This window comes from Condylura cristata, unplaced genomic scaffold (genome assembly GCF_000260355.1).
Source record: "Condylura cristata isolate star-nosed mole 26May11 unplaced genomic scaffold, ConCri1.0 scaffold00032, whole genome shotgun sequence".
Lineage (NCBI taxonomy): Eukaryota > Metazoa > Chordata > Mammalia > Eulipotyphla > Talpidae > Condylura > Condylura cristata.
Window position 1 is genome coordinate 8,855,340 of NW_004567133.1, and position 12,413 is coordinate 8,867,752.

At 48.0% G+C, this 12,413-nt stretch overlaps 1 protein-coding gene across 1 annotated transcript in view; it reads left to right on the forward strand.

The window, feature by feature from the left end:
• USP31 (ubiquitin specific peptidase 31) overlaps window positions 1-11,936 on the forward strand; it is a 72,057-nt gene extending 60,121 nt beyond the window's left edge. The window contains exons 15-17 of the mRNA XM_004692071.2: window positions 175-333; window positions 1,870-2,022; window positions 3,985-11,936. Of these exons, the coding sequence (XP_004692128.2) occupies window positions 175-333; window positions 1,870-2,022; window positions 3,985-5,552 (1,880 nt within the window). The 3' untranslated portion in view covers window positions 5,553-11,936. The remainder of the gene's footprint in view (window positions 1-174; window positions 334-1,869; window positions 2,023-3,984) is intronic.
• Window positions 11,937-12,413: the final 477 nt, after the last annotated feature.

Below are 12,413 nucleotides of genomic sequence, written 5' to 3' on the forward strand. Positions count from 1 at the left end.
TGGAGTTTCTGTGACCACTTTGCCTGTGTCATAGAATTTGGATTTTTCTCATTCCCCTGTGAACTACAAGAACATTCAGATGTTCTTGAATTATTACCATGAGCCCAGGAATGGTGTCTTGGGGGGGGGGGCAGCCCCACCATCCCTGGTACTGACGACAAGTCTTGTTGGCAGCGTTCTGTAAGAACTCCGTGGACGGCCTGTGGTACTGCTTCGACGACAGCGACGTGCAGCAGCTGTCAGAGGAGGATGTGTGCACGCAGACGGCCTACATCCTCTTCTACCAGAGGCGGACGGCGATTCCCTCGTGGTCGGCCAACAGCTCCGTGGCGGGTAAGGCTGATGCGGTGCTTGGGCACTTTTCTTCTGGAGCAGGTGATTGTAGTTAGTGACCTAGAGAACAACTGCAGGAGGCCTCACAACTCTCACATTTTTGCATTGGATCTGGAAACCAGGATGGTTGCAGTCGAGGACATGTGGGCAGGCTGCCGGTAGCTGTGAGCCAGGGAGAGTCCACATGGGGCCGAGGCGCCCGGGGTGGGCGCTGGTGGCCGGGCAAGCTGGAGAGCTGTGTGCTCGCCGCTCTTGAGAGAAGCGAGAGTGACGGGCTTGGAATTAGAGTAGCTCTGGCTTGTACAGTTGCGGGGGTTATTCGGAGCCGGTCCCACCGCGCTTCCCATCTGTGACATCTGTGACGCCGGTGCAATGACGGCTCCCTTGTGGGTTGTTTTGTGCATCTGGTTTGGTAAGTCTGTGCTGAAGCTTTTTATAAAGGGACAAGTGCATTGGAGTTAGGTCTTTTTCCCAATAAAACCCACCTCGAAGAGGCAGAGAACGAGAGATGAATGAATATATTACTGCATCTGAAGGCTATAATGACATTAGATGACTGCAGTTAGCTTAATGGAATCTGGCCTGTTGTGCGTAATCAGCACAGGCCCCAGCACCCACATGCAGTGGGGTGCAGCCAACAGAGTCCCAGCAAGGGGCCATGTGCTTCTTCACAGAGCTTAAGAGAATTTCACAGCAGACTGGCCGAGATACACTGTGACTAGATTTGGGCCTATTAGTCCCTGCTCGTCCCAGAGGTTGCCAGAGGTAAGGAAGCTTGAAGAACCCAAAAGGAGGACCCTGCTGGGAATCAGGCTCCAGCAGGGACACCTGCGTGTCAGTAGCCACAGGGCTAGCAGGACACAGCAGCCCCAGGGCTCTGCTGCCTTCCCTTGTGCTCTCCAGAAATCACGCCCTCGTGAGGCCGCACCGCGGTCTCTTGTCAGCTCCAAGAATGGTCTCCATTGTTCTGATACACATTTAAGACATACGGGGTGTGTGTGTGTGCACGCGCATATGTGTTTAAATCTGCAAAACTGCGAGGCCAGGGAAATACCTGAACTCTTCACTCTTCTCTTTCCACATTTTTAGGAGGACGGGTTTCTTAGAAAAAGGCCAACAAAGAGGAGGCACCTGCATAGTCACAGGCGGGCAGGCGAGCTGCTCTTTTCTCTCTTTGTGACAGGAGTGTTATTGCGAGTTCTTAGAACAGTGCCTGGCATGGAGGCACTTACTAGGCATTTGCAGAGTGAAGCTGCATGAACATCGTTCATACTCTGTTCTCACGCCGGATTGTAAGCCTTGGGCTTACATTGAAGTCTCTTCCCCATCATTGCCTTTTATTGCTGCAGATGAATGTAGGCGCTGGCCCTCTTTTTCTCATCTTAACAAGATCGATATTTGAGCAGGTGCAATGTGGGGTCTAGGGTTTGATGCTGGCTACTGGGTGAGGGCCAGATACCCCCCACAGACGCAGCTTCTCCGTACGGGATGCCCAGCGTGCTGGCCTGACCTCGGTGTCTGCTTTCTTTTCTGAAGGCTCTACAAGCTCGTCCTTGTGCGAACACTGGGTGAGTCGGCTCCCTGGGAGCAAGCAAGCCAGCGTGACCTCTGCAGCTTCCTCAAGACGTACCTCCCTGGCCTCACTCTCTGAGTCCGTGGAGATGATGGGGGAGAGAAGCGAAGATGACGGTGGGTGTGCATTTCGTGTTGTGATTCCAAAATGCGAAATCATGGCCATAACACAGAGTCCCTCGTATTTAGGAGCTGAGTCCCACAAAGATTGTGAGAGAATGTAAAGGGGGTCACAGACTGTGGATTATGGTCATAATAGTAACATTTTATCTAAATGGGGTGTTCATTTGCTTTTCTTCTGACCTGGGACATTTCCCTTCCACTAAATTGTTTTTCCACCTTTAAGGTGGCAAATGTGCAGACTGGAACTATATAATTCTGTATAATAATTTGCACTTTTTCCCAAAGTGCTTATTAAAATCCTTAAAATAGCTGTTGTAGGGGACGTGGTAAAATCATGATTGGCCCCGGGCCACCAGTGGTGAGTCTCCATGCCTGGCATGAAAGCTTCCCGACTCTCGGCTTTTCACCTTTCCATCACATTGCTTCCTCAGAGGATCTGAGTTGTTTTCTTTTATGTACAGCGGTACCTAGAACAAAAGCTTTAAAGGCAGTTTTTAGGAATTCTGAAGAAGGCTGCCATATAAAAGCTTTGAAAACCTGCTAAAATTGAGCTGTGTTTTTACCTTCACCTTCCACTTGAGTAATGGCAGTGCAGCCCCTAGCTCTGATGAGGACCCCAGGTGGTGGGGAAGGACCAGGCATCCAGAGCTCCTGAGAGCTGGAAGGAGAGGAGGGTGAGCTCAGCTTTGGCGATGAGCACGGAGACTCCTCTGCCAGCGAGTCTCCTTCCTCGCCAGCATTCCCGTCGCTGTGATCTGCTTCTAGTGGTGACAGCCCATTCTGAGCACATGAAATGGAGGAGCAAGCCGGGAGCTGGGAGGCAAGTGCCAGAAGGGGAGATCGGCGCTGAGGGTTCAGCCACTGCTCTGGCTTGTTGCCTCTTGGTTTGCACCAGGCTGGAGGCTTGCACTAAGCTACTTCTAGTCCTGACATTTTAGGAGAAACTGACCATCGATTTTGCTTGTTTAGGTACAGGCTACTCTCAACAGTCTTTTAACCTGGAATTCACTGTCTTTTTAACAGTAAGCCTCAATGTGGCTTGTCCCAGTCTATTTTTAGACCACTGGTGAAGTCATTGTTCTCTGAAGTGTCGCCTTTGCCAGGCAGGGATGCCGGGAGCTGCCCACAGCACAGAACCTCTCTCTGAGGGCTTTATAAATACCACAGCCACGAGTACAGTGAGCTCAGCATTTAACTTAGAATATTTTCTTTGGAGATTTTAATTCACTTAGGATAGGAGTGTGTTGCCTGTTTAGTTCTTTGCACTGTCCCACCTTTATAGTCAGTAGTCACTGTGCAATTACAATCATTACAATGCCCACATGTGGCTTGAAGTGGGGAACAGAGAATGTGGGTGATGCTGCTAGCTGGACCTCTCATTACTTGTGAAGTTTGGTTAAGGACTTCACGTCTGAATGCTTAATGCCCGCCCTCAGTCAGCTGAAGAAGCTCAATCACACTTGCTGAGCAGCTGTGGAATGCCAGGTGTCTTGCTGGGCCAGGACTTTGAAGATTTTACTCGGTTCTCAGAGTGGAGGGTGACGGGCAAATTGCAGGTCACAGCCCAAATGCAGATCCTGCCTTCATTGTGTGCAGCGCTGTATTGCAGCCATGCCACTGGGTGTATTCGGCTATAGCTGCCTTCGTGCTGCATGGCAGTTTGAGTATCTCAGCTGCGAAGCCTGAAATAGTTACTCTGGGTCTTTACAGAAAAAGCTTGCTTGCTTCTGATGTGGGCCAAGAAGGTACAGAGAAATTACAGATCCCCAGTTAGAATGTGCCTGTTTTGTAGAAATGTTGAAGTCTTTGGCTTTCCTTAACCTGACACATGGCTGGCCCAGAGGGCCACACACCTGCCTTTCCATGAGGCTTTCCTTCCTTTCAGCTTCAGTCTCGTACGATGTTGCCAGAACATTCTGTTGGTTTCATTTAACAGTTTTCTTTGCTGTGATCCAGGGGGCTTCTCAACGCGACCCTTTGTGAGAAGTGTTCAGCGTCAGAGCTTGTCAGCCAGATCTTCAGTCACCAGCCCCTTGGCCGTCAATGAAAATTGCATTAGACCTTCTTGGTCCCTGTCCGCTAAGCTGCAGATGCGCTCTAGTTCTCCGTCCCGGTTCTCAGGGGACTCTCCCATTCACACCTCTGCCTCCACCTTGGAGAAGATCGGGGAGGCAGTGGACGACAAGGTCTCCATCTCATGCTTCGGGAGCTTGAGGAACCTTTCTAGCAGTTACCAGGAGCCCAGCGATAGTCACGGTCGACGCGAGCACAAGACTGTGGGTCGGGCCCCTCTGGCTGTCATGGAGGGAGTGTTCAAAGACGAATCCGACACCCGCAAAGCGAACTCCTCCAGTGTTGTAGATACACAGAGCAAGAACTCAGCACAAGGGGACTGCTTGCCCCTCGTCTCTGACCCGTTCGATAACAATAATCAGATTGCATATGTGGATCAGAGCGATTCTGTAGACAGCTCTCCTGTCAAAGAGGTGAAACCCTTGAGCCAGTCAGGGTCTGTCACCAAGAAACCAGAGAGCACAACCAAGAGATCCCCGGGTTCCAAAGGCCCTTCTGAGCCAGACAGAAGCTTGCGGAAGGGGAGACCGGTCTTGGCAAGTCAGGAATCATCTCTTTCAAGTACATCCCCTTCTTCTCCTGTTCCTGTAAAAGTTTCTCTAAAGTCCTCCCGCTCGCGAAACAAGACAGAGTCTTCTTCTTCCAGGGCCAGTGGACGGCACTCCTCCCCTGCCCCACCCAAAAAGGCATCCTCCCCCAAGTCCCAGGACTCCATGTCGTCTCCTTCCCCCCAGAAGCAGAAGTCAGCTGTTTCCCTCACTTATGCTGCTTGCTCCACATCTGCCAAAAAAGCCTCGGCTCCCACCGCACGGGGCCCCTTCCCTCCTGGGAAGAGCAGGACTTCAGACAAGAGCTTAAGCAGAGAGGGCTCCAGACAGAGCCTGACCTCCGATAGAGCCAGCCTCTCTAGCTCCAAACCCAGCTCTCCGAGGGTGAGCCAGGCCAGAGTTGGGGAGGGCCGAGGGGATGGGAAACACGTCAGGAGCTCCTCCATGGCCAGTCTGCGCTCCCCCAGCACCAGCGTGAAGGCTGGACTGAAGAGGGACAGCAAGTCAGAGGACAAGGGGCTGTCCTTCTTCAAATCGGCCTTGAGACAGAAGGAAACGCGGCGGTCGACAGATCTTGGCAAGACAGCCTTGCTCTCTAAGAAGGCCGGCGGGGGCTCTCTCAGGTCAGTCTGTAAGAATGCCATGGACGACAAGGCAGAGAAAGGCCTCCAGCCCCCAGGTTCCCAGCAGCCTCCTACACATGCAGTTGGGAAAGAGCTGGTTGTTGCCAAAGACTCCACTTCTGCTAAACATTCCCTGCTGTCTGCTCGCAAGTCCAAGTCTTCCCAGCTAGATTCCGGCGGACCCTCATCTCCTGGCGGCAGGCAGTCTGCTGAGAGATCTTCAAAAAAGTTACCTTCCAGCATGCAAACCCCTGCACGGCCTCCTCAGAAACCTCAGTGATAACTCCTGTAACCCCAGTGTTTTATCTGTAAAGATGTTTATTGTTTATTTATTTAGGGCCTCCCCATCAAAGCCCTCTCTGCTTTTGTTTTGTATTTTTTGGGTCATGTGCCTGGTGTGTGTGTGCGCGCGCGCTCACGTGAGTGTGTGTGTGGAAGAGTTCAATTGCAATTGTTGAAAGCGTCGCCTTATTCTGCCATTGAACCAAATAACAGCCACAGGCAAAGCATATTGATACCAAGCTAACTGGAATTATTGTAGACAATACCTGGACTCTCCCTAGCAATTGTATATATTTCTTTCTAGAGAACGCTAATGACTTTCGTTGGACACTAGGGTTTTGAAACCTGTGAACCAGTTAAGCTGTCATCCATGTGCTCTGTAGGAGGATGAACTGTTTGACTTGGGTGTCATCTCAGCAGGATTTATCCTCACCACAGATTGTCATGTGGCACCAGGAGCTCTAAAAACTGACACTAACAATGAAAAACTGAGGGAAAACTGTTGCTTTCTGCACTTTGGCCCCATCTACCAGTCTTTGTAAAGGGCAATATTTATCACTGATGTTTCTCAGGTATATACTCAGCTAGACTAACACGGACGTGTGTCAGTGAAAGGGTCAAAGAGGGAGTTGGCCCGTGGTGGCTGTCGGTTCTCCGCCTACCGCAGGTGCAAGTCTGGAGTGCTGGAAGTCTCCCGGGCCCGGCGTGTCTGCAAAGGTGCCTGTACCGTGAGCAGTTGTGACCCTGGGGATATGTGTCAGAGGCGGCAGAGATCCAGAAGGCCAGTCACCAGTGGTTAACTTGTTTTTTCCCTTCCAGGCTTGCTGGCCAAGGCCCAGGGGGGTTTGAAAGGCAGTGGAACGGCTAACACTTTTGAGAGATTCCTAGGGGAAACGTGGATCCTGAGGCGGATGTGTGAATCTCTGCTGTCCTCCGTGGCGTCGTCCTCTCTGAGTTACGAGTGGAGCACTCCATGCTGTGCTGTGTGTGCCGCGGCCTGGCGCACTGGTGTGTTTCTTCCCTGTAACCGTGAGAGGAAAGAGGTTGCCCAGACCCGGGAGTGGTGGCGGGGTGGAAGCCTCATGCGGCACAGCAGCGCGCACATCTGACCCTCCTGTCAGTCTGGCTGGTGTCTGCTTTCACTAACTCCTTTGTTTCTTCTTTGTGCTGAAGATTTGATATCTGGCCCAGAGCTCATAAGCAGGATTGGAGCATGTTCTGCCTGGCATCGTCAGTGCAAATTGCCTTGCTTGTTCAGGAAAAAGGGACCTGAAAAATGCCTCACAAATAGGCAAGCTTGATAGTCTTGCAAACTTTTTGGAGGGATGCTGACCATACCGAGGCTCCCCTCTTCTCAGTATTTTGTTTAAAGGTCAAAAGAGTCATGTTCCTGACTTTCTGAATTGCATTTGTCATGCTGCCATGAAATACATAGCACGCGGCGTTCATAGGCTCTTAAATACTGACTTAATGTGTAAATTGCAGACGTGTCGGGCTTGTCTCCTCGGCGCGCAGACCCACTGTGATCTATCTCCCTTCTCAGTGTTGCTGGGTGTGAAGTGACCAGAACAACACGTGTGCGTAGCCACAAATTCTGCACTGCCTTTTTTTTCTTTTTCTCTTTTATTCCATGATTACCTCTCGGGAAATGTTTCCAGTAGGTCACTTAATTTTATTTTGCTGCTGTTTTGAGCACTAGCAGGTCCCTTGCAAGTCCGGAGGCCATTGATGCAGGGGTAGCTGGAATTTAGGTCCTCGGAATATTTAAGACTTACATGCTCAGCCTGGTGAAGTTTCCGTAGGGCGCCATGAAACTCACGCTGCAGGAGCCTGTGGCCCATCGCTGGCTCCTCCCTGGCACCCGGCTCACCGTGCAGCGTCTGGTCCCCAGAGCAGCTCGCCGCCCCTGCGGGAGCGGCTGCCTGCTGCTGCTGTCCCAGCTTCCCAAGGCACGCGGACAGCCCCCTCAGTGTTCAGCCACTGCTAGTTTTACTGTATTGCTTTTATTTCCTGGAAAAGATGCACAAAGGGGAGCATCAGCGATACCAGGAATTGTTTAATTTGAACACTTCCTCTTTCTTTAAGAAAGAAATTTGAAATCTGTCTGAAGCAGTTATAGAAATTATAGTTTGACTACACAAAGGGTTTTAATAGGCACATGGAGGGGTCGGGATTTTAATCAGTTAAGCATTAAGAGAAAGCGGTTTAACTTTCACAGTGGTAAATGTTTTTATACTTGAACCCTTCAGGAATGGATTTTCCATTATGTTTGTGTCTAAAAAAAAAAGCAACAACTATAGACTACTTTAAATTTCCATGGGATCCAGAAATAAAATTTCAGTGTCTTTAAACTGTATGTTTGTGGAGTTTAGTCCTTGTTTCAGATATAAAGGGGGGACAATTCAGGAAGTAATGGCATTATCTAGGCATCTTGAAGCTGTGATATTTCTGTGCTTGGAAAACCATGAAACTTCTTGTTAAACATCTTTAACTACTAGGTGCAGCTTTAAGGCAAGCTGCACCTACTGCGCTCAGAAGTTTGGAGGTGCTCTTTGACCCGAGAAATACCTTATAAGAAATACTACTTCTTCAGTTCATTTTTTGATGTGTTAGGAACTTGGGGTGTGTTTTGTTTACTTACTGGCTGCTATTTGGAACCATGAATCTGCATGCATTTTGGGTTAAATGTTGTTTGCTGAGGACTGGGTTTCTGGTAGTCAACCAGGCAGCCTGATCAGAGCACTCATTTTCTGGTATGCACAAAATAATCAGCAGTAGTATTGTGTCTGCAGAGTTTGTTTGCTTTAAGGAAACTTTTCACTCTTCATGTGTTTTCCTGTAAACATCCAGTGCACTGAGACTCATCATTCCTTAAGAAAGCTCTGTGCAGGCTTTGTCTCTGTTAAACCTTCCTATAATATAGAAGCACAAAGAAACTGTTAAGTTCATGCCATCTCAAGACCATTTCCCCCTTTTGTATTTTGTAATCCTGAAAGCAGCCTACGGGAAATACCTCCTACGCTGGGTGGCAGAGATGGTGGACGTGGTTGCCCTAGGGAGTAACACTGCGGTTAGCTGTGAGGCTGATCTGGCTTTTTGTGATCCCGCTCCGCATTCCTTCATTCATTCCTTTCTTCATTCATTCATTTCACTCGGCGAGCATTTGTTGAGGGCCGGCTTTGCTTGTGGAGGCAAGCTGGAAGCTTCGGGAGTTGATGTGGCTCAGCAGCCCCGGGGAGCACAGCCGGTGACCTGGGGGTGCTGATCATGTCCTTAGAGGGGCTGTGGGCCTCCGGAACGGGAAGCAGGTACGCTTCTTGGTGAATGGGCCAAGGCTCGGGAACCTCTGGAGCAAGCCTGTCATGTTTTGGAAACCAAAAGTGCCCTTCATCTTTGGAGTTGTTTTATTCTTCATCCACTTTTCAGACTGAGCTCTCTGTTCCTTGGGGGTCAAAGTCGCATCACAGTCACTGTTCATGAGAATCTAGTCATCCATGTTTGGAAGAGCTGGGGCGGGGATATTTCTTTGGTGGGGGGTGGGGGGGTTAGAGAGAAAAATTGTCATTCTTAAAATGTCATCAAGAAAAATAGGGAACGGTATATAAAGGAAACAGCGGTAGTGTTTAAGAGCGGTGAGCAGAGAGGAGTTGTGAGCGAAGCTCATTGACTTCATTTAAAAAAGAGTGACAGTGTCGTCACACTGCATGCTGACCCGCCACAGCCGCGGCTGTCGGTTCTGCCACTGGGATCGTGCTTACTGGATTCAAAAATGACCAGGTTCTGGGTCGGAATTTGGCAGCGTCCGCACATCAAAAGCACACTTCCAGTAAAATAGAATCCATGAGGCGCATTGAACTTTGTATCACTTGGAGAAGAGCGAGACTTGCTGGCAAGCCAGGGCCTGAATCATAAACATAAACACGAACGTGGCGGTTCCCCTGCAGGCTGCCTTTCAGGTCACAGAGGGTACATTATTCTCAAGCTGACTACATATTTTGAGGGGAATCCTATACTTTAAGTGGACGCCAGTGTGTCTGCCTTTGGGTCAGCTTCCAAAGTATTTGTTTTTGCAGCTGCATTTTAAGCATGACCGATTCTTTTCTAACCCCAAGCTATGAAAAGGATGTTGCATGGCCTCCAACTAACCAGAAAGCATGATCTCCTACCTATGCAAGCAGCTAGTGTACAAATTAAGAGACGACTAAATGTACATTTTTTAAAAAAGAGGCAACTCTTAAATTGTGAAGCTCTATTTTTGAATTTGTAATTTTTTAAATGTGGCTTACTCGTCCATATAGAAAAGCATGAATGTGGATTATTTTGCTTTGCACATGTTTCTCTGCTGATTTTTTTCTTCCATTGTTGGCAAGATTGTGTGTAAAATAAGTATTTTGCAAGTGGGGGTGGAATTGGATACGTTGAACACACTGATTTATATACTATATTTAGCCTGAAGACTTTCCTAAGATATTTTGTTCTAAAAGAAAAAAAAAAAACCTGCCATTTTCTATAAATTTTAATTTTTTATATCTTCAAGGGTCCTATTGTGGTCACAAGAAAGAATGTGGCTTCTAATAGTGCTAACAATTTTAAAACGCTTTTGTAGAGACTTAGAGCTGTTTAGGAAGCTTTGGGCCTTCCCCCTGAACTAAACTTGTGGGGTATATGGTAGTCTTGTGTAGATTAGGTTCCAGGTCCAGTCCATGTTCATTTACAACAGTTTCCTGACTGGAGATGGGAGACCCATCCCACCCCTGGGTGGCCGCTTAAGATCTCCACGCCCTTGCACCCAGGATGCTAACTAAAGCTCTTCCGAATGGCTTGCTTGAGGTTCTGATTAATTAGAATCATCCAGGGAACCTTTAAAAACACCCAGGACCCACTCTCAAGCTTTTGATGTAATTCCTGCTGGGTGCGGGACCCCTACAGTGACCTGCATTCAGCTCCTCCATGGTCCTAACGCAGCTGGGATTGAGGGCCGCTGTGCCATGCTCTCCCTCGGCCGCTGTAGGAAATCCTCGGGTGGGGCTGAGCCCTCCGTTTTGTCAGACGGGACAGAAGCTTGCGAACTCTGGTAACAACCTCCAGTTTGAAATGAGGGGTCTTTCTGACTCCAAGGCCTGATTTGGGAGGAGCATTTTGTGGGCAGCTGGCACTTGGCTGTTGGATGGGGCATCAGTGGTCTGATTGGCTGGAGCAATTGGGTGACCCTTGGGGCTGTGTCCTTCCCCTGGGTGTGTGTGGCATGTCCAGACCCATGGGGGAGCAGGGACGTCGCCCCTGCGTTAGAAAATGCCTTCAAGGACCTTAGAAAGCTGTCCCTGTTCTGATAGAGCAGTTGTCTCTGTATATTAACAAACCCCAGGTTGCTGCTGAGTTTCATTTTTATACACACAGTGGTTTTAAGAATGGTTTTCAGTTTTAAATGAATGTGAAACATTTTATTTGGAGTCTTTTTTTTTTAGTAATACTCAGTATTTTTTCATGTTAGTAAAAATATTAGATAATATCCAAAAATTGGCAGTCTTATGTTACTTATGGAGGCAAATGAAATTTAGTTTTAATCTGTGGTGAGCTGAATGCATTCGACAGCTTTAGAGTAGTCTGCTGTGCTGCTAGGGTGGTTTCTGCCTGTTCAGCATCACGCGGCTTACAAAAAACAACAAAACAGAACTTGGTATTTTCAACATTTCAAGGAATAAAGAAGTAAAAATCCAAGTTGGAAATGGCTCCTCTGGAAAGCCCAGCCAGGGTGGGTTCCCTGTTGTAGTCACAATGCAATATGCAATCCCAGGTGCTATTCTACACGGTGGTCTTCACACCACATGGGGGCAGTGAGTGGGGTGTTTCCAAAGCAGACGTTCCACGGAGGCTCAGCTATTTCTCTTCCCTAGAGGTTTGCTCACCAACTGTGCCTCTCGCCACTGGTTAAAATGAATTTAGGCCCCATTACAAAAGTCGGTTCTTGATTGAACTCCTCAGTTTTTACACTGGAACTTCTATAGCTGTCTTAAAAGCTGCATGTCATATTGCTGTACACAAAATGCTTTGGTATTTTCATGCACTACTCGGTGAGTTATGTAATTTTCCTCTTTAGTTGTGCAGTCATGGAATGCAGGACGTCTCTCCTTGAGGCTGGAAGAAAAGTGTATCATACATTTTAAATTATTTTAGATCAAGTGCATGAGATGTGCCACTGACGTCTGTTATTTATTTGTATGTTTTATTCAAGGTGTACGCACTTTCAAGAAGCAGAATTTCTATTTTTATGTTTAAAATGTTTTATTTCTGGAACAGCAGTTGATTATATAGTATACAGTTGGAATTAAGAGAAAAGTGGAAAATGTAACAAAATATAATAAATTTATTACATGATGCCCTCTCCAAGCCATATTCCTCTTTCTCCCCTTGCTACCCTAAATCTTTTTGTTCACAAACCTTGGGAATTAAGCAAAATTGTGTTTGTCTTTCTCTGATCTAAACAAAATGCTTTAAATCAAGGTATTATGTGAAACAACATTACAGAAAAGATACAGATAATACATGCATAAAATTTTAAACCCAACTGTACTTAGATGTTCACAACTAGAGATGGTTATTGCCACTTTTTCAGGCATTTTGTCCTAAAGCATGGAACTGGACAAGGATTCACATTCTGACTTGATTTCAATATTTCTCTCTTCTGCCGAACTTCATGATGGGAGGGATTAACAGTAGAAAAAGACCATCCTTGTCTGGGCCCGCTCTTGCCCCCCAGATTTACTGTCAAGCATCCTGTTTGCTAGTCGGTTTTCTGGAAGTCTTCACCCCTCAGCCTAGGCCAGCCTACCAAGGTGTCATACCACTTTTGGTCACTTGG